Raw genomic sequence first — 22,559 nt, forward strand, 5'->3', positions numbered from 1 at the left:
CACACACATACTATATATATATATATATACTGTCATTAATGTTTAGTACCTCTCTTGTTTGTACCTGTTAGATTTGTGTCCTAGAATAATGAAAATAATCTCAGTAGTCCCTGATCTATAATCCTTCCTTTCAATCCAACATTTTCATCAAGGATTGTTAAAGACTGGTTTCCTTCCCTATTGGGAAATAGCTTGTTTTGTTATCTATATTATTAGTAATGGGTCTCTTTATGAGCTAACAATGACTTTAACTGCTTTAGAGGGGTAGGCAAGTTAGTATGTAACTGGAAAAATTTAAAAAAAAAGGAATAATCTAGCAGCACCTTAAAGACTAACAAAACATGGAAATAGTATCATGAGCTTTTGTGAGCACAACCCATTTCTTCAGATGGAACTGGACCTTTAATAACATCATCCAAAATTAATATTAATTTGCATATCTTAAAGCCTGCAGTGTATACATAGCCTAAGTTTTTCCAATGACTTTAATTGTAATTCTAGGGAAATAAGTGAAATTTCTTGATTTCCCCATCAAAATTAGGATACTGTGGAGTAATACAGAAATTTGTATGTGTGACAGGACACTCCAAGGGACTATACTGATACCTCTTTTGATTGGTTACCATGCAAAATTGGCCATAAATAACCAGAGTCTTCCACTTAATCAACCTCATCAGGCATGATGAAGATGATGACTTACTCTAGTGGTCACCAACGACTAGGATCTACTGGTAGATCTTGGTGCCTTTGATAGGTGATCCTGACAGGTTCGGCCAGGAGGCTATTAAGTGCTGGTAGTTCATCTGCCCCTCTCAGAACTCCTGTGCTGTTCCTGCCCTTTGCCTTGGAGCTGCCTACCACCTCCCGGGAGCCTCCTGCTTGCTGTGCAAGGCATGGTAAGAGGAGGGGGTGCTGGTATCTGGGTGTCCTTCTCCCCCCTGTGCTCCCTCTCCAGAAAGCAGAGGGGGGATGGGGATGAAGAGAGTTTGCTGGCTGCTTTTAGGAGTGGTTCAAGTCCAAGGTAGTGGTGAGCCTGCCTTAGCACCACTATCCAGAACCCACCTGTGATAAGCGGTGCCCAACTGGAGCCTGAATTCCAAAATCCAGCCCCGGTCCTGAACCTTTCCTGCACCCCAATCCCTGCCCTAGCCCTGCACCTAAACTCCCTCTTAGAGCCTGCACTTGGAACCCCCTTCTGCACCTCAACTCCCTGCCCAGGCTCAGCTCAGAGCTCCTCCCATATTCCAAATCCTTTAGCCCCGTGGTCCCCAACACGGTGCCCGCGGGGGCATTTGCATGCGCCTGCCAGGTGCTCGGGGCTGGCCTGGCCCCAGGCACATGGTGCACGGGCGCTTGTGGGGAGGGGGCGCGCTTGGCGGGGGGAGCGCCGGCCCCGGGCGCGCAGCGCTTGTGGGGGAGGGGGAGCGCCGGCCCCGGGCGCGCAGCGCTTGTGGGGGGGGGGGCGCCGGGCGCGTGGCGTTTGGCGGGGGGGAGCACCGGGTGCATGGTGCGGGGTGGGGGGGGGAGCGCCGGCCTCGGGCGCGCGGCGCTTGGAGGGGGCCCCGCCCCCAGGCATGCGGCTATGGGGGGGGGGCCGCTGCCGGGCGCGCAAGTGTCCCCGCCCCCTGGCGCCCGGTGGGCGAACGGCCACGCCCCCTGGCGCCCGACAACCTCAAAAGGTTGAGGACCACTGCTTTAGCCCAAGACCAGAGCCTGCATCCCCCTCCCCTGTAACCCAGTCCTGTGCCTGCTGCCAGATAAAAGTGAATGAGGATGGAGAAGGGAGGGAGGATGGAGTGAGCAGAAGCGGGGTCTCGGTTAAGGGATGGGAAGAAGGTGGGGCAAGGGTGTTTGGGTTTGAGGTAGATCCTGGATTGCACTTAAATTCAAAAAGTGATCTTGTGCTTAAAAAGGCTGGCGACCACTGACTTATTCCGTAACTCCCCTCCCTGTAGCTAGCTCACACAGAACAGCATCTTTCTGAAACACATTACATCTACCCATGTACTTAACCTCTATTTTTTGCTCCCCAATAACATGTCATTTTTCCATTGGGCTGTCAGTTTGTACAAAGCTTATTTGTTTAGATATTACAGGCCTCAATACTTACAGTAATTCCTCATTTAACACGTGCCCGCTTAACACGTTTTCGCGATAGCGCGATTTCTTTTTTAGGGAACGTTTTTTGAATTACACAACCGTCCCTGGAATAAAACAATTTCCCCAACCAGCCTGTTGCCGGTGGCTGCACGGGACTTCCCCCACCACCCTGCAAAGCAGCAGAGGGTTCACCGCTCACCATGCCGTTCCCCACTGACTACCCCTCGCTGGACACCTTGTCCATCTCCTCTGCCCCCGCTTGCAGGCCGGCGACTGTGTTTCCCCAGCTGACCCGTCACCAGTGGCTGTGTGGGGCTTCCCTCGCCTATCTGCAAAGCAGCGGAGGGTTTGCTGCTCGCCTTGCCGTTCCCTGGTGCCCCCCCCCCTCGCTGGACGCAGTGCGGGTCCCGGCAGACCCGTCACAGGGGCATACTCCCAAACCAATCCTCCTCCCTCTCTTCCCCTTCCCTGGAGCCAAACACCTCCCCTCCCTGCTGTTACCCAGTCCCCTTTCTACCTCAACCTTATGTCCGGGTCCCAACAGACATCACTGCTTGAAACGCAACCCCCACCTTTTCCATTACATGAGACAAGCCTGTAGGTTACTTGCATTATTGCTGCACCTAATGCAAAGCAGAATAAAACGAAGCAGGAATAGAGTCACGGTAAATATAACGAAGGCAAAAAGGCCCACCGGCTACAGCCAACATGGCAAAAAGAAGAAAAGATGTTAAGACTACATTGGCAGTGGGAACATGCAGGGGTCAAGTGGTCCCCCCCAAAAAAAAAATTGCCCTGCCTGGGTGGAGGAAGAGAGGCTCTCTCCTTTCCTCCCTGTGCTGCCCACTCAGAAGTGCCACCGCTGTCCTTGGCAGCCGGGCAGGAAGCGATGCAGAGCCCCTTCTGCACAAGGACTTGTCTGGGAGGCTGTGAGGGCCAGCTCCATGCCCGCAGCAGTGACAGCCCCGGGCTCTGGCAGTGATTAGAAGGGCCTGAGGCACCAGCCTCTGCTGAGATAGCAGGAGCCTTGGGCCTTTCTAAATCACCGGGCCCTGCGGCAGCTGCTTCTTTTGCTTCTGACCCCCACTCCCTCATAGCAGCCCTACCAGTGGGGTGCGGCAGCTGGGCCAGACCGTAGGCCCACAGACGGGGGGGAGCAAAGGGGCAGTGATGGTAAAGCGCTGCCATGGCAACAGTTTATAGTGGGCTGCCTACAGGCAGGTACCAGCGGCTGGTTCTTCCCAGTCCACGGGACCCGCCCGCTTTCACCTGCGCTCTGCGCCGCTCTGCAGCCGGGCTGGGCCAGCGGTGGGTGTCTCCAGGCGCTGAGACAAACCCTCTGCAGCCAGGGGCTTAGAGAGCCCGCCTGAGTGGGTGGGGGGGGGGGGGGGATGCAGGGGAGCCCCCCCCCTTTCCAATCACTGTTTAATTGTGTATCCAAGCGGGGAGCCCGACCCACTTCAAGAGATGGGGGGGGGGGTCTCCCGCGGGGAAGCAGGAGAATCCGAGATTGAGACCAGCCCTGGGCTGTGAGGGGCTGGCTGGGGGCGGGGCCGCTTTCCCGCCACTGTCCCCCGGGGCTCCAGGCGGGGCCTGGGAAAGTCCCCCGGAGGCGGCGGGCAGGCGTCACAGGAGTCAGCTGAGCGGGGCAGGGCGAGGCCTGGCGAACGAGCCCGCCCCCGCAGCCCGCCGGGTCAGTGGGAGTCCGGGCGGGCCTGGCGAGCTGCAGCCGCTGAGGGAGGCAGGACGCGGGGCCTGGGCTCAGGTGAGCTTCGCCCCCCGACGCGCCGCGCTGGGGCCGGGCGCCGCCTCCTCCTCCCGGGGCGAGGGAAAGCGAAACGCCACCCCGCGGCGCCACGGAGGGGCAGGGGCCGAGCTGCCGCTTCCCACAGCCCGCCCCCTGCCCTGGGGCCGGTGCGGGCAGCCGGCCGGCCCCCCCCTGCTCCCGCTGCGGGAGGGAGGACTCACAGCCTGGGCCAGTCGCACCCTCCTCGCCCACAGGCTCGGTGCCTTGTTGTGATCATGGGATCTGACCCCGACAGGCTAGAGACACAACGCCGAGCCACTGCCTCCTCTCGGTGCCCTGCGAGTCATCCGTCCCTGCTTCCAGAGAGCCCTCCTGTTAAAACCCGATCTCAGTGCAGACTCACAGCCCTGCAGGCTTAGAGACGGAAAGGACCTGGAGAAGCAGTATTTCGGGGCTGGGGGGGGGGGGGGGGGGGGGGGGGGGGGGTGCTCTGTCCCCCTGTAAAGAGGACTTGCTGCAGGCTAGAGCTGGGAGGCAAGATATAAGTGAGGCGGAAAGGCTAAATCAGGCTTTCCCCGCTGTCATAAAGCTGTGACACACAGGAGTGCTAAGAGACTCCTTTCTTAGCCTTGACCCATGTAAAAGTAACTGGAGCTGTCCAATACAAATTAAAGGTCCCGTGACAGTGTCTGGAGATGACTTGCCTCCACCTCCCTGTCTTTAAAGAATAAGTTATCTTTATCAAACTGAAGGGGCATGAACAATTGCTTTGCTTATTATGCACTTCTTTGTGATTAATCAAGCCCTCCCCTTTACGTACTTGCAAGATTTTGGTTTCATGGCTACCTTTCCCCTGGATACAAAGGAACCGGTGAGATTCCCACTGGAACCTGTCCGTAGAGCTGTTCATGTTATCTGTTGAACCCAGTACTCCCTCCACCCTACTCCCTCCCCACCCCCTTTTTTTGTGTGTGTGCGCTTTTGATACTAATGTCACTTCACTGCAGTGACACAAGTGTGGTGAGGTGGAGGTTCTGGCCATGTTGACTCAAACCTGAACTGTGACTTTACAGAGTAGAACCACATTTTTTACGCTGAGCCACTTCCGGTTGTTTCTGTTGTGGGTGTTTCCTTGTGAACAACTTCTTATAAATATGGTGTTATTTGATTGATTGATTGATTGATTGATTTCATGTTAAATATGTTTAATGCCAAAACTTTGTATGAGGCTTTACAGAGTTGAAAGCCAGGTCTCTGCACTGAAAAACTTAAAATCTGCTTTGGGATGCTTCTAATGGAATAGAAATAAATGCACTATAAATTATACCATATCAAACTCTTAACATCCAAATGCACAAAAACTTATAAGAGGTCCTGATTTTTAAGGGACAGAAAGGGACTGGTAGCTTAGATAATATAAGGCCAGTTGTTGGTCTATAAATACCTTTTTGGTGTAGGGAGGGAAAGAAAACTTTAATGTGCTTTTTAAACATTTAATGTAAGGTGTGAAAGGACAAAATATGGAGTTCAGGTGAGTGGGGACAGGGATGCATTCCATGCTATAGGGCCCACTATAGCAAGTTGGAGAAGTCAAGGAAATGCCCCTGGCTCTTGAAGGGAAGTTAATGAGGTTTGTGATGATCCCTTAGTTCCTGAGGTAGTTCATTCCAAAATCTTGGTCTGGCCTACGAGAAGTCTCCATTTCCTGCACAAATGAGCTCTATCCTTATTGTAGAAAGTTACATTGCACCTGAGGAGAGAAGTTCTCAACCATGATCTTCATCCCAGAGTGTGAGCCATTCTTTTAGATTCTAGTCTGGGCCCAGCCATGAAGAATCTTCTGCAGAAGGACCAACACCATGAACAAGGGATGTCAACATGTAGTTGACTACATGATTAACTGATAAGCCTAAGCTTATCGGTTAATCTTATTGACTACACACACTCCCCCTATCCACTTGCTGCCTCTGTATCAGGGGGAGGGAGAGGCAGGAGCCCATGGGGAGCCAGCTTTTAAGCCAGCTCCAGATCCGTGGAGATGTCTGCACCCCTCATCCCTGTGTTGTTGCCTCTAATAGAAAGGCAGCAGCGCAGAGGGTATGGGGAGCAGGCAGGAGCCAGTACATGTGGGAAGCCCACTTTCAAGCCAGCTCCCTGTACATATCAGCTCACACGGCACCGCCTCCCCCCCGCTTCCTGTTGCCTCTCTGTCAGAGACAGCAGTGCAGGAGGGGGGCAGGTGGGAACTGATATGCGTGGGGAGTTGGGTTTTAAGATGGCTTTCTGCACATGCAGCTCTGCAGAGCTGCCTCTACCCCCAATGCTGCCTCCCACAAAAGCAGTAGAGAGGGGCAGACAGGAGCTGGTGCTGGAGGGAGCTGGCTTAAAAGCTGGCTTGCCCCCCAACTACCAGCTGCGTGAAACTACTTGTCCCCCCCCATGCTCTTACCTCTATCAGAGGCAGCAGGGCCGGGGGGAGGGGAGGATAGGGCAGAGAAGGCCGCCGTGGAGCAGCCTCTGTCTGTCGCAGGCCCAGGGTTGCTTTAGGAGGCTGCTCTGTGGAAAGCTGGTGCAGCTCCTGTTAGGGGGCAGCTTGGACACTCCTCGCACAGGGAGCTACTGCCATCCTGTGCTGCTGCCTCAGAAGCAGAACCGTAGAGTAGCAGGGGCTCCCTCGGCACTATCGAATAGTTGTGTAACCACTAAAATTTGATGTGGTTACACAATTATTCAATTAATCATAATCCAATATCCCTACCATTAACTTGATTCAGTATTATATGGGGATTTGGTGTACAGAGCCGAGGGTTTGATGTATTCACGAGCAGATTGTGTATTCCTGAGATGTGTTGCGCAGTTCTGTATGAAGGCTCAGCATTGTAGATGAACCCCTTGAACACAACATGAATGAAACAGCCGAGTAAGTGCTTTCAAGTCAAAGCCATATGTAACTTGTAGGGGTTTGCCTCAAGGTGATGATACAAGCCCACATTTTCTGAAGAAAGTTAAAAAACAACAAATAATCTAGCAGCACCTTAGAGACTAACAAAACATGTAGTTGGCATTATGAACTTTCATGGGCACAACCAAATTTGTGATACCATCAACATGCTTTGTTAGTTTTTAAAGTGCCACTAGACTATTTGTTGTGTGTTGAATTTTTTCCAGTTACAGACTAACTCAGCTACCCCCCCAGAAAATTTTCTGAAGAGTTAATGAGTCTGGGCTGAGTTTCGTGTGAATAAACGTAATGGCTAAAGACTCTCACAGCTCTTTGGGGGATTTATGGGATATAATCTATTATGGCAAGGCCAACAGCAACACTCCTTTGTCATGACAAGGTGGAATGATCCAGTGATATATCCATGGTATGCCTAAATAGATGGCCTAGCTAATGGATTTCTGGGGTATACAAACCATTCAGCAGGAAATTAATTTTTTCTCTTGTTAATCTTGTTATAGTCACTGCAGTAATGTCCAACAAACCGTTAAGCCGTCTTGCTGAAAATGGGGAATGCCACAAGAGTGAAACGGGAAATGGACCCCACAATCTGTCTTCTCCTACACTTGGCACATTTACCCCAGAAGAGATGGTGCAGCAGATGAAAGAGCTGATTACAGAAAACAATGAATTAAAAGGTGAATAAGAACCTGCCTTGAAATGTAGATGCTAGAATCTCCATAGTCTTGTACCTTGTATTGTCATTTATACCTATGCTATGTGAGTTTAAAAATAGAATCAATACAAAATCCCTACTCACTCACAGCAGTTCACCATATTTTACACCCAAACAGCTTGCACTGTGAATAAGTGTAAACGACTGCGCAAGGTGTAAGGCACTGCAGAATCTGCCTCATGCTGTATGGTAATATTTAAGGTAACCTTATAAAATTGAGTCTGTATGGAAGATTAAGGGCCAAAAAACCAGACTGTAGTATAACCTGGTTTCTTGAGAATTATAGAAATAGTACCACTTTGCAAAATTTTCCAATAACGGGCACAAAATCTGTTTTGATGTGATGATTAATACAAAAGAAATTTCCATTGACTACTCAACTAGTTGGTAGGCACTTCCGCATTCCTCCTTTGAAATGTACAAGAGCTCCACCGGGGGGCGGCTCTTGTACATTTCAAAGGAGGAACACGGAGCATACAGCCTGGGGCCAGCGGGAAGTCCCGCTGACTCTGGGCTGCCCATGGTTGTTCCTTTGAAATGTACAAGAGTCCCCAGTGGGGGCTCTTGTGCATTTCAAAGCCATGGAGCAAATGCTTATTGGATAGTCGACTAGTCTTTAACATCCCTAGTCAGTGTGACCCATGGCCAGAGAGTTCCATGATACGGTAGGCTTTTATTGTTTATTTTTCAAAAGAACATTCTGTGTTTAAAATTTAGATTATGAATAATTCTTACAGCACTAATTATGCTTTACTAATTTTATGGGTTACATCAAGGGATACATTAAGGCCAGACTTGACAAAGCCCTGGCTGGGATAATTTAGTTGGGGTTCTGGATAGCAGGTTGGATTAAATGACCTCCTGAGTTCTCTTCCAACGCTCATCTCCTATATTTTCAATGCCTTAAATCAATATTATACATAGGGATTATGCTGACATAAAATAAGATCTCTTGGACAGATCTTAGAGCAAATGGAAAGCTAGAGCAACATATATAATTCATCAGAGGTTAACAAATGTAAGACAGGTATCTGTATAGATACACCACTTGTCTAGTATCTTGTAAGAAGCTATTTCTGTGGAAGCAAATCTCTTAAGATTTATGTGCTACTCATTAATTGTTGAAACTAGGGATATTAACTATGTGGTCTTTGTATAAATTTGTAAGCGCTGGAAATTGTAGTGGTTACACATTTATGTGGGGAGGGTGGCGGCTCCCCACGAGAACTGATTCCCACTGGAGCCAGCATGCATGGAGAGATGCTTTAAAAGCCAGCTCCTTGCATGTGCTAACTCCTGCCTGCCCCACCCCATCGCGCTGCTGCCTCTGTGGGAGGCAGCAGTGGAGGGCGACAGGCAGCTCGACGGAGTCTGCACGCATGGAGAGATGGCTTAAAAGCTGTCTCCCTCCCTTGCTGCCTTTTGATACAGAGGGAGCAAGGGTGGGAGTGTGTGTACCTGATAGGATTAACTGATAAGCCCATGCTTATCGATTAATTGTGTAATTGGTTACACTTGACATCCCTTATTGAAACATATATTGATCTATCCCAATTTGAGTACTGCCTTCTTAGCTGAGAAAGTAAGGGCTCTTATTTTTACAGCTGTTAGAGATTTCCAGAATCATTATGTCCTCTAGGAAGTAAAGCCAAGGATATCTTTTGGTGGTCCAGGAAACAATGGATAGAATAACTTTATTATCTTTTCAATACCACGCTGAGCCGTCCAGTACCATATGCAATACAGTTTCAGGACTACATTTTTAGGTCACATAAACTGGCATAGTTCCTTTGTCTTTAGTGGATTTATAGCAGAAAGAAGAAATAGTCCTCTGTGTATATTACAGCTCTGTCATGCATTATTATTGGAAGCTAAAGAAAAGTACATTGTGTTTGAAATCTAGTAATCTTGAAAGAAGAGAGTCTTTAAAGTGGGCTCTGACATTAAATTTTTAATTAATCTGTTAGAGCCCTTTATAATTGTATATGTTCACAAATTCCTGCTGTTTATAAAAGTCTTCTCTCTAAGAGAAAACTCACTGTTTACAGGCAAGAATGGGACTTTTTATTTTGTGTGTTTAACAGCACTTTGTGTCTAATCAAGCAAGGAAATATAGCAAACCACTTTCAGCTGTAGTAAGTATAACTTGTAACGCTTTCAGATGGAGATGTGACTTTCAAATTGACAGTGTGTCCTTTAAATTAGAATGTATGATCCCTGACTGAGTCTGAGATGTTGTGTAATGTCCCCAAAGATCTTGTGGCTAGATCACTTTTTATTTAAATAAGGATCAGTATTGGCCTCTACATGTTAAACTCAGTGGAAATTACATGCATATCTGAGTGTGTAATTGGATCTTAAATTAGCTTGGGTACTGAATATTCAGACTGTATTTCAGTGTGATGCTCAAGAGTATAGTCTGATTCTCTCCTGCCTTGTACCTTGTATAGTCATGTACTGTATACCCGCACAAGATGCAAGGCAGTGGAGAAGCATGTCATGTCTCCCTTGTATGTGGTAATCCAGTGTTAACTCAAGAGATTCAGAGACAATGGACAGATAATTTAGTGTTATGGAATAATATTGTTAGAGGGCCCCAATGAAGGTCAGCACCCCATTGTGCTAGATACTACAAAATTGTAGTAAGAGAGTTCTTATTCCGGGTAGCTGACTATCTAAATAAATACATTGTGCTCTTCTGTACAGAACACTACCATTGGGCAGGCTCACTTTCTTGTTACTGTAGAAAGATATTAGTCTCTGTTCACATGTTGTTCTGAACATTCTCTAGAAGCAATGAAGATACATAACCAAGCTATGAAGGGTCGGTATGAGGAGCTTTCTGTGTGGCGAGAGAAACAGAAGGAAGAGCGGGAGTTTTATGAGGCCAAGTTCAAAGAAGCTAAACATTGCTTGCAAGCCAAGTGCCTTGAAAACGAAGAGCTGCAGAAACAACTTCAAAGCCTAAAAGAGAAACCGGTAGGGTCTGAAATGGTAGAAAAAACGTGGTCAGAGTTTTATTTTTTAATGTGGGGGAGCATTCATATCACATTATTACACTGTACTTGAATGGTTTTTAATTTTTTAGTTTTGTTTTTAGTTTAAAGGGATTGTATCATAATGGAAATCATTGGTCTGATATTTTTTTCAACAGTAACTGACTTCCAGTAGATTTGAGAATTCAGGCTACAGCTAAGAGAAATAAAACTAAAACTGAACTTCGGATATCACATTCACTTTTCAGTCTTTGCTCTGTTTAGTCGTGTGTTTTGGTTTCACTTTTGATTTTGAGGTTATTTTCCTAGTTGTTGTTTCCTTTTCTTGCTCTAGTTTAGTACTCTTGTGTTTGGGTTTCCAGTGCGACAGGGAAAAGTTTAAATGCCCCCCCCCCCAAAAAAACAAAAAAAACCCAGAAACCTTCCCCACTATTTCCATATAACTTGTCCCAAAACACTTCTATTACTATTGGGTCAAATTAATCCCTATTCTGCAGTACCTATCTTTTCAGGAAATCTAAACTGCCTGTCTGCACCCTTCAAGCAATGGGAAAGTTGCTTTATAATGGATTGGTTGGAAATAAATTAAAAGGTGGTGCTAGCACATTGGGGAGGAATATTTTTGCTCCCTTCCTATTGATATTCTGCTGTGTGTGTTCTCCCCTGAATCCTGTCCCAGCCCTGTGCAGAGAGTTGGTACAGTAGAACTTGAGCAAATTGCCCAATGACCACAAGATCCATGAAGGTACAAAGGCACCCATTGAGATGTATTGTTTGACTAAGCACTGTATTAGTATCCTACAGACTCTACTGGACCAGTAATACATATGTGCCAGAAACAATGGATACAGCTCAGTCAGTGGTGGGACTTTCCACTGTCTGCTAGGCTGGCCAAAGACAGTCCCTTCAAGACTCCCATTTCATACATAAGTACAAACAAGTTACATGTTGTTCCTCTGACAAAGCCAATTACCACCCGTCACCTTATACATTATCCATCATACTGTCATCCTGATCGTATCTTTAGGAGGGAGCAGTGTATTCTTGTTATCTTTGGGAAATGTGTTTGTATGGAATGTTCTGGTACTATCCTTTTGGAATGTGTTTGCATATGTATTGTGTGCCTAGCACGTCTTAGGAGTGTATGTTTCTGCAATATCCGGCTGTTCTTGCCAGATTCTGTGAGCCTGGCCTGCCTCTTGCTCACAACTTAATATTGCTGTATAACCGCAAAGTTCTGACTGTTCCTTTAGCCTGGGCCTCAGGTCCTATATCAGGCCTCTGAAACAAAGGCTTATGTTTCAGGCCCTCTTCCTCCCACACTCCCCACACACTACAACTAGTAAAAAGCAAATAGGAAGTCCCCTGGAGCTGCTCAGGACCCTAAGCAATTGCTTAGTCTGTTTATACCTAATGCCAGCTCTGCTCCCTAAGGCAGCCCTCTAGTAGCCTAGCAACATTGACCTGCATGTATTGTCATGAAGGAGGCCTATATTGAAGAAACCTATATATGATTTGTATCTAAGATGTGCATGTGGACATATATTGGCACACTTATTTAAAACTCATACTTCAGGGTTTAAACCAACTATTAGGGATTAGGATGAGAACTTCATGGGGGCAGGTTATCACACTTCTGCCTACTAAGGGGCTTCTTTGAAGTATCTAATTCTAGCCAATGTTATGGGATACTAGTTGTTTATTAGTTTGTATTAGATGGACAACAAATCTGATCCAATCTGGGAGTTTTTGTGTTTATTCAAATTCAAGGCCATCATTTTATTGACATTCAAACTTTGATGTCCACGTATTCAGTCTTCCACCTGTTCGCTGTCTGAAATATTCTTTTCTGTATTGAGAGAAAGACAGAGACCAGACATGGACGGGAGAGAGAAATCAGTATAAGGTGGAATAAAGGTCAAATCAGAAAGGACAAACACCCTAATTATTTTTATAAGATATCTTCTAGTCAGAAAACCTGGAATGGGAGTTCGAACTCTGTTCTAACATGGGATCGAAGATTCTGATCCTGCAATTAATTCTGTATGGGCAGAAATTAGGGGCTCTTGGAAGGCCCAGGAATTTGTCTGGACCTTGATAAGCCCTAAGGGAAGAAAACTGTTCATTTTTTTAAATTCACAATACGTTAAACTAGTTTCTCAAAACTTCTTCATAAAGTGATGCTGTCAGACCAAATCTTGTGCCAAATGAATTTTTTTTCAGAGCCTGCCATAAAGAGAAATGTTTTTCTTTTAATACTTCTGATTATTTAATTTTATTTTCATCTGAAAACTCTATTCAAAAAACAAACCAACAGCTGACTGCAGGATTTGCAAAGTGAGTCTTGCAGCTTTTGCCAAGGCATTGAAACATCAAAGTTACTAGAGATTCGTTTGTTTTAATTGTCTGACCTAAAAATCAAGTAGTAAAACTAAATTTTTTCAGGGGTGAGAATCTCTTGTGGGGGTCACCTAGGCAAGGGCACCTAGGCAAGGACAGTGTCACTGGCCAAGACACATTTCCCTTTTCAGGAATTGTCCTGATTGTAACCTAAATTCTTTGCAGAGAGAATGTGAAACAGTCCATTACTGAAGGTGAACTTTAGTTAACTTCCCAGTCTCACTTTGAATTCTATCTTTTTTTACTTTAGCCTTTTCTTAAGTAAGATACGCTGTAGCCCCTTGCTGCTCATTAGGTGACCCCATGTGCTCACATAGTTTCAACCACTGATGAATCAGAGGTATATCCTCTGACCTTCACCGGCAATAAACACCAGCATTCAGAATGGTTTTGAGAGAAAAACTCCTGCACTTCTGCCTTCCTGACAGTAAGGGCCGTGGGTAAAGCTACTTCCCCTCCTAGTTTGAACACTGAATTGGAGGCAACAGGAGGTGGAGGAGAGAGAGCACCGGAGCTGATGTCAACATGGCAAAACTTCAGGAGTTGGGGAAGGTATAGTGGGAGGGAATGCAGGAGTTTGAGGGGGTTGCCCAGAACTCATGATGGCAGTGCTGGAGGCTGCAAGAGGTGGGGTGAAGCTCTCCTGGAATAAGAGGAAAAAAGCTGGGGCAGAGGGAGACCAACTGAAGGGGAAAGAGTGGGAGTGGAGGAAGATGGCCATAGGGAGGAGTGAAGACTGGGTCTTAATGGTTAGGTACAGGCCAAAAATGGAGGGGTTTGAGGACCCCTGAGGAGGGAGGGAAGACGTTGGGCAAGATGTGCAAAGACCTTGGGAATTTGGAGAGAACATCTAAGAAAGAGATAGAATGGAGAGATTTGGAAGAAGGGGTGTGGGAAATCGCAGATGAGATGAGAGAGCCATGAGGAAATACAAGGGAAATAGGGAGAGAGACTATAGGGAAAGGGGCTGGCAGTAGGGAATGTGGGGAGACTCCAGGAGCAGAAGAGGAAGGATCCCAGATGAATTGGAGGAACAGAAGTGAGGAAGAAGGGTATATACAGGACAGGGAATAGTTCTACGTCCAAGGAGAGAGATTGGTGGGAATTGGGAAATAGAGCCCAGAGTGTTGGAGCCAATGATGGGGAATGTGGAACTAAGAGGTCTGGGATTTAGAGTTTACGTTTTTACGTGGTCCCCACACTGTATTCTCTAAGTATTTAAAATAGTCCCGTCAGCACTATGCAATTTACTGTATCGAAGGAGACAAATGTGTTTTAACTTAAAACACAGTTTGTTCTTACAGTGTAAATAGGAGAGAACTTGGCTTAATAATCTTGAGTCTCCTCTTACTTACAACAGTATAGTCCATTGATTTGGGTAGAATTACTTCTGATTTACAGCTGTGTTGATGAGAGGAGAATCAGATGGGTGTTTCTAAACTGGGCTCCAGCCTTGCAGGAGGCAGTTGCACCATTTGGTAATTTAGTTTGATGCAATTTGATCAAAACAAATTTGAATAGTTTATTCGGTGACTTTTTCTGTGTGTACTGAAAGGTGACGAGGGTGTTTGTTTGGGATGCTGTTGTGTTTTCTTTACCTCAGCACTTCTGTTTGGTTGACTAATAAGATGTGTATTTTACATTTTCCCCAGGAGAACTGCACAGTTTCTAAGGAGGAAATGACACAGGAAATTAAGCAACTGAAGACACAGGTGGTGCGCCTTCAAGCTGAGAAGGCAGATCTGCTTGCTATTGTTTCAGAACTACAGCTCAAACTCAGTGTCCCTTCAACAGAGGACTCCTTTGTTGAGATCAGAATGAGTGTAAGTTATTGGGAGCAGCTTCATCTGCCTATTGGAGGCCTCTTGCCCCTTAACAGAACCAGGAAACTCTTGAGTACAAGGCAGGCTGCATATTTATATTTCAAGAAGTATCCGTTGGCCTATTGTAGGAAGAATACCAAAAGCATAATCTGAAAAGCCTTTGTGATTAAGACTGGGTATTTTCAAAGGCATGTTTCTGTATGATCCATGAGGAATATAGCATGCTATTTCCTGTAATAGTAATGGCAAATGCACAGCTCAGTCCTTGTGGACTGTGTTGAAATGGCTGAATACCACCTGGAGTGAGGACTAGTAACTCTAGTCCTAATAGCAGCAACACAGGTAGTACAGAAGACATTACCCTACCTAGAGTGAGGCTATGTCTAAACTACATCCCTCTTTCGAAAGAGAGATGTAAATTAGACATATCAAAATTGCAAATGAAGCTGGGATTTGAATTTCCTGCACTTCATTTGCATAATTGCCCCTCAGTGTTTTTTCGAAAAACGCTGTTTCGAAAGTGAAACCGTGGTCTAGACGCGGTTCTTTCAAAAAGAAAAGCCTTTTTCTCATTAAGGCTTACAGGATCTTTTGAAAAAGGCTTTTCTTTTGGAAAGAACCTTGTCTAGTCCACGGTTTCACTTTCAAAATAGCATTTTTTGAAAACGCCGTGATGCGATTATGCAAATGAAGCACAGGAAAGTCAAATCCTGGCTTTATTTGCAATTTTTATATGTCTAATTTACATCCCTCTTTCAAAAGAGAGATGTAGTTTAGACATACCCTCAGTGAATAACATTATTTCTTGAGTAGTTGATTTGTGTCAAATTCAGTATGTAGTCCCCTTACTAAAGGAACCTCTGACTTTTACTGGGAGGATCCTTTGTGCTGCAGTGTAACCCTAGAGACTACAACTCCCATGAGCTCTTGGGGAAAAAGGGGGGGAAACCTCTCTCTTCCAGGCTATATAGACAGAGAGTGAGGAGTCTCCATTTTGGGGGAGAGGAGCCAGGCTGCTGTGGAGGAGCCTTATCCAGTCCAAGAGCTGCTGTGTTGCAGCTAGAGTCTGAGAGGCTGCGGGGCTTGGATCTAGCCGGCTGCTTCAGCGGCTGCTGATTGTCCCTAGAGGGGAGAGACTCTGGCTGTGCCTGTGGCTGAGAATGGCCTACATAAACCTGTAGGAGGTAACTATGAGTAACTGGGCTCTTTGGGAAAGTGCTGCCTGGGACAAACTTCAAAAAATAGACTGACTCTGGATCCAAAGAGAGGCAGAGCGACCAGCCCAGTGAACCAGAGCTGCTGGCATTTGGTGGGGCCTGCTCCAGTGGCAGTGGGATTTTTTTCAGCTGCCTGTTTAGTTTGGACTTACACAGAACCTGCCCAGTGCTGTCTGCGCTCTAGCTGCAGACCTTCAAGCGTGCCCACATAAGCAAGTGTCTGGGACTCTGAATCCAGAGAAGTGCACACTCGGGGGCGGGGGGGGGGGTGATAAATGGTGGCAGTGCAAATGCCAGATAGATAAGTTCTCTTTATTTCTGTGACAAGAAGTCCTGTAGCACCTTATAGACTAACAGATGTATTGGAGCATAAGCTTTCGTGGGCAAAGATGAATCTGACGAAGTGGGTCTTTGCTTAGTCTGTTTATGCCTAATGCCAGCTCTGCTCCCTAAGGCAGCCCTCTAGTAGCCTAGCAACATTGACCTGCATGTATTGTCATGAAGGAGGCCTATATTGAAGAAACCTATATATGATTTGTATCTAAGGTGTGCATGTGGACATATATTGGCACACTTATTTAAAACTCATACTTCAGGGTTTAAACCAACTATTAGGGATTAGGATGAGAACTTCATGGGGGCAGGTTATCACACTTCTGCCTACTAAGGGGCTTCTTTGAAGTATCTAATTCTAGCCAAAGTTATGGGATACTAGCTGTTTATTAGTTTGTATTAGATGGACAACAAATCTGATCCAATCTGGAAGTTTTTGTGTTTATTCAAATTCAAGGCCATCATTTTATTGGTATTCAAACTTTGATGTCCACGTATTCAGTCTTCCACCTGTTCGCTGTCTGAAATATTCTTTTCTGTATTGAGAGAAAGACAGAGACCAGACATGGACGGGAGAGAGAAATCAGTATAAGGTGGAATAAAGGTCAAATCAGAAAGGACAAACACCCTAATTATTTTTATAAGATATCTTCTAGTCAGAAAACCTGGAATGGGAGTTCGAACTCTGTTCTAACATGGGATCGAAGATTCTGATCCTGCAATTAATTCTGTATGGGCAGAAATTAGGGGCTCTTGGAAGGCCCAGGAATTTGTCTGGACCTTGATAAGCCCTAAGGGAAGAAAACTGTTCATTTTTTTAAATTCACAATACGTTAAACTAGTTTCTCAAAACTTCTCCATAAAGTGATGCTGTCAGACCAAATCTTGTGCCAAATGAATTTTTTTTCAGAGCCTGCCATAAAGAGAAATGTTTTTCTTTTAATACTTCTGATTATTTAAAAGGAGGAGTAATGGTAGTTCGGAATAGGAAGCCTAATCCGAACTACCTAGTTTGTGCCGCGTGTAGCCGCAGGCATGGAGTCTGAACTAACGGACATTTAAAAATGGCGGCGCCCGGCAATATGCAAATGAAGCCCGGGAAATTCAAATCCCGGGCTTCATTTGCAACTCCGGTTGCCTACATTAACCGCCCTAATTCGAACTAGGGTGGTAGTGTAGACATACCCTAAAGGACTCCTTGTCGCTTTTGCAGATCCAGACTAACACGGCTACCCCTCTGATACTTTTTTTCTGTGTACTTTTTAATTGATTTTGTTCACTTTTAATCTGTTAAACCCTGTTTCTTTAAGTTGTTAAGTAAAGGTGTGTTAATTCTAATGTAATCAATTAGCTATATCTTGTTTATAATTGTTGTTTTGGAGTTAGTTCCAGGTTATTACTGGAATAATTTTATTCCTGGAGACTCTCAAGGCACATCCTAAGTGTGTACAGAGCCAGCCAGATGGAGGCACCACCATTATATATTCCTTGGGAGCAAGGGACTGCAGCATGGTGGTGGATAGGGAATCTCCCAACTAAACATCATCACCACTGGGGTACTCACGATCTCCTTTTATGTTAAAACATCAGGTGCCCAGGCACACACGTGTGTGTGACATGTTCCTGAGTAACGCAGAGAGGGAAAAGGGGGGTTACAAGTATAAATAAGTCTCTACCAAATTCACAGTCATAGAATGTTTAAAAAGTAAATTTAATGACTTGAGCAATTCAAATCTGAAATTTCATGATGTAGTTATTGGGGTCCTGACCCTAAAGTGAGTTGGGGGAGGGGCTGCAGTATTGCTGCCCTTACTTCAGTGCTGCTGCCTGCATAGCTGGGCCCTCAGTCAGCAGTCACCACTCTCTGGCCACCCACCTATGAGGGCAGCAGTGCACAAGTAAATGCAGGACTGGCCCAAGCTATTTTGGTGCCCCCGGGCTCAGGCCTGGGCGCGCGGCGCTGCACCCAAACACACGACGCATGCCCGGGCCCACCCGTGAGGTGCGGGCCCACTCCGCCAGAGTGCGCGGGCCCGCTCCCGAGGTGCATGGTGCATGCGTGACCTGGCCACAGCCGCTGGCGCACAGCCTGGGGCCCGCCCCTGGGGCGCATGGTGCATGCGCTGCCCGGCCTGGCCACCGCTGCTGGCACGCGCGTCGGGCCGTGCAGGGCCCCGCAGCCGTGGGGGGAAGGGTCCTGGAGCTGGGCGCGCGGCGCCTGATGGCAGCTATAAGGGACGTCGTGTGCCCCTTACAGCTGCCATCAGGCGCCCCCCCATCGGTTGGTGCCCCGGGGCAGCTGCCCAGCTCGCTCACCCCTCAGTCCGGCCCTGAGTAAATGTGGCATGGTATTATATTGTAATCTTTACTTCTGTGCTGTTACTCCTGGGGTGTTGCCTTCAGAGCTAAAAGCCCAACCAGCAGTTGCTACTCTGTGGCCACCAAGCTTTGAATACAGCGCAGAAGTAAAGATGGCAATACCATGACACTGCCCCCTCCCAATAACCTTGTGTCCCCCTCCCACTCCCCCCACAACTCTCTATTGAACATGATCCCCAATTGAAGAAATACTGGGTTCTCCCTTCCCTGTGAAATCTGTAACTAACCCATTAAATTAATAATGCATGGTTAGTGCTGTAAGATTTATTAATCATCTAAATTTTAAATACAGAATTTTGCTTTTATGCTGTGTTTAGTTCAGGGGAAACTTGTATGGTGTCTTTTTTTCTCATTGTGTCAGGAAAAGAGTTCCGTTTTCTGTTGACAGAAATTAGAGATGCTGTCAAGCTAAACTTTGCTCAAATTTAAGATATTCAAAAGCTCTGTGCTAGAGACACAGAGAGCTACTTTTACCATCACTACTGAATCTAAACTGTCCTCTTCAAGAACAAAATCAATCAATTCTAGAGTTGCTGCTGAAGTTTCAAGCTGCAAGCTGAAATTATGCCCCATTATTGCTACAAAATTCAATCAGGAAGGCTTTGGGCTCTGTTTGAACAGTGAGAAATAATTTCCTATGGGAAGCCAAGTTGTTGCCTTTTCACAAATGAGTGATTGTTTGGTCTGTTCTGGAAGTCATCTCTGATAGTGATAAGCAAGTCAATTGCCTGATCTTTAATTTTCTTGTTAGGGGAAAAATTAGTGGCAAAGGATTTTATGGGGAAGGGCTGGCTTCTCTATTGTCATTCACATTTAATCCGTACTAACAGGGTGGCAAGTTAATATATGTTAAATATTAACTGTAAAAATTTCCAAATAAGTAAATGAAATAAAAGCGGATATACTAGTTCGTGACAACTTGGAAGTACAAAAGCTAACACTCTTTTTATCCCCCATAGGAAGGAGTACCAAATGCAGCTTTAAAAGAAAATCAGGATATTGCTAATGACCAAAGGATCAGCAACCCAGCTGCCTACATGTATGTGGAGTCTGGTGCTGTTTCAAGTTTGATATTTTCTTTTTTTAAATCAAAATCACAGAATATATTGCTTAAGACTCCTCTCACAATTCTATCTTCACATGAATTCTTATGCCTGTGGGGTTTTTTCCCTTCCTGAACTTTTACTACTTTATAGACTTAGACAGCTGATACAATTAAAGTTTCCATTTTGGATGTGTGTGCATACACACACACACACACACACACACTCTAATGTGATTGCATTTTGGAAGGTTACACTCTTACGTGCAGGTGTTTCTTGCATTCTGGTCACAGGGAAACATAGCCCAGCATGCTAGTGTAAGTAATCAGAATGTACTGTATCAGTTGGAGCACATTTAAATACTTGTCAGCCAAGAAGTTTTATAGTCAGGGGAGCTGGAAAAGAAAAGTAGTGGTATTTTGACCACAAACGAAGCTTCACCCACTTAAATGCCATTCACAGTGCGTTATGCAGATGTTCATAGGCTGATCATATATTCTCTGTTGAGGTTGGCTCCTTTTTGATGGGACTTAGGTTCCTCACTTGGCTAAATTTTGGATGGCTGTATTTCTATTGTCCCTTATAATGTGTGTTTATCCCCACACTGAAGCCTTAGAATTGTGCAGTGAACAGGATAAAAAGTATGCGATCAAGGTCTTACTAACGGCCATGACAAAATGAACACTAACTTCCATGGGAACAGTATTATTCACCAATAATCTCCTGGTACTGTTTGCAGGAGTAAGGCTGTTCATCCATATATCCTGGCTGAACTGCTGTTTCAGACATTGCACACTACTTACCTGAAGTCTTCTTGCCATTTCTAATGGAGAAGATAGTCTTTCCTTTGTGTCCTATACTACAGAAATTAAACTTTAAACCTCTTCTGTTTTCCACTACAAAGCTAACTACATATCAGTAATGCATAATATGATCTTTATATAGCCTATCACAAAATCTGGAGAATATGAACATATGTGAATAGATAGACACACATTCCCATGCCACAAGGAGTGGAAGGTTGTTATATCACAGGAAAGTTAATTTCCATATTGTTTGTAGTGAGGTCTCTGATTTGATGTCATGAATAATCTGATTTAAGCACTTTATGGGGGTAGAATGCTGCAGACTTTATTAGCTCAAAAATAAGGACATTTTAATTACTGTCATTTTATTGGGATTTTTGGGGTGGAAGGGATTGTTTTATAGAGAGGTGAACATTTGCATGTTTAATGGAAACAGCCATTTTGTGAAGACATCCATCATTGGAAAGCAACACCTTTGGTTCCACAAAATGATCCATAATATATTTGTGAATATTTTAAATACTAGATTTTTACTTTTTGCATAGACCTTCCCAGTTAACTGGTTAAATGCATCATCCCTTTCATTGTGAGGGCTTGCTGAAGTGGTACTCGAAGTAAGCACAGCAGTCATGGTCATGGAGCCAGGTCATGGGCTGCTATTATTTAGTAAGACTCATTAATTTAGGTGTCCAACCTGAGACACCTTAATGGGGCATGACTTTCAGAGGGCTGGCCCTCAACAATCTCTGAAAATGTTGTCCCTATAAGATGTCTGAAGTTGGGTATCCAGAATCACTAGTCCCTTCTGAAAATCTTGGCATTCAGTTAGACCAATGATAGACTGTAAAACTAATGTGTAATCACCTGTACTAATAGCACGTTTGATCAAAGCAGGAGCGGATCTGTGGATGAACCAAAGAATTTGGAATCTGAAGAGTTCACTGTTCGCCAACTTCTTTGTTGCCTTAGAAATGAAACTCAGATGAGAGAGAACCTTGAAAAGGAACTTCAAGTACACAAGGACAGGTATAAAATAAATGGACAAAATATGTTGAATTGAAACCATAACACTTTTATTTTAGCTGTGAGAGGCGCAAATCACAGTTTGTTTTCTATCATGCAGCAGTTCAGGATCCTTTTCCTGTTGCCTCCTCTGGACCTGCAGTTTCCTAAAATTGAAGTGAAATGGTGTGATGGATATTTGAGAGCATTTTAATCCATGTATTGCTCACACACTGTTTTTTGCCGTTTTCCAATGAAATATCATGGGGTGATGTCCTTTCTATGGGACCTTGGGCAAGTCAGATATTATAAAGTGTAAATAATACTTCATCGAGCTTTAATTCTTTAATGTTTTTAAAAACTCCTTAGAAATGTTTGAGAGATTTAATTCCAGATATCTAAAGTTAATATCCCATCTGAGACTTGCATAAGCTCAGTCTCATTGTGTAAATTTGAAGCAACTGTTCAAATTAATGGAATTTCACTAGTGTGTCTAGAAACTGCTTCACAGGTGGACAGCATGAGATCTGTTTGGAGTAGACACTAAACCTGGGCAAATCGGTCATGTAATAGTTCTAAACGGTCTTCTTAGGGTGGGAACAAGCTTTGCCAATAGCCAAATGACTTTCTGGTTATGTCTCTACTGCAATTAAACACTATGCAATTAAACACCTGCAGCCTGAGCCCAAATATCTGCACCACAATTACACAGATCTATGGCCAGAGTCCCTCAGGCTGGCATGAGCCAAGGGTATTTAATTGTAATGGAGAAATATCCTCAGAGTACATCTACCCTGCAATGTAGGGTTTTGTGTAGTGTTAGTAAGCGTACTTATGCAAGCTTTAATCTGGCTAGCATAGGTAACAATCACAGTGAAGACACAGGTTTCAGCATAGACCAGCTGTCCCAGTGATGCCTGCCTGGAACAGGGAGTATGTACTCAAGTTGTTAGCCCACACTGGAGTCCATACTGAAGCTATAATGGGTGTAACATCTCACAATATAATTTTACCTTGTGGTATAGATGTATCAAAG

General features: G+C 45.2%; 1 protein-coding gene across 2 annotated transcripts in view; it reads left to right on the top strand.

The window, feature by feature from the left end:
- Positions 1-3,698: 3,698 nt before the first annotated feature.
- OPTN (optineurin) overlaps positions 3,699-22,559 on the top strand; it is a 42,459-nt gene continuing 23,598 nt past the window's right edge. The window contains exons 1-6 of one of the 2 annotated variants that reach the window (XM_075926020.2): positions 3,699-3,865; positions 7,310-7,486; positions 10,316-10,503; positions 14,573-14,743; positions 19,632-19,711; positions 21,413-21,547. In XM_075926020.2, the coding sequence (XP_075782135.1) occupies positions 7,321-7,486; positions 10,316-10,503; positions 14,573-14,743; positions 19,632-19,711; positions 21,413-21,547 (740 nt within the window). In that variant the 5' untranslated portion in view covers positions 3,699-3,865; positions 7,310-7,320. The remainder of the gene's footprint in view (positions 3,866-7,309; positions 7,487-10,315; positions 10,504-14,572; positions 14,744-19,631; positions 19,712-21,412; positions 21,548-22,559) is intronic. The other variant, XM_075926021.2, reaches the window with a different exon arrangement.

This window comes from Pelodiscus sinensis, chromosome 1, assembly GCF_052426305.1.
Source record: "Pelodiscus sinensis isolate ZL-2025 chromosome 1, ASM5242630v1, whole genome shotgun sequence".
NCBI classification, from domain to species: domain Eukaryota; kingdom Metazoa; phylum Chordata; order Testudines; family Trionychidae; genus Pelodiscus; species Pelodiscus sinensis.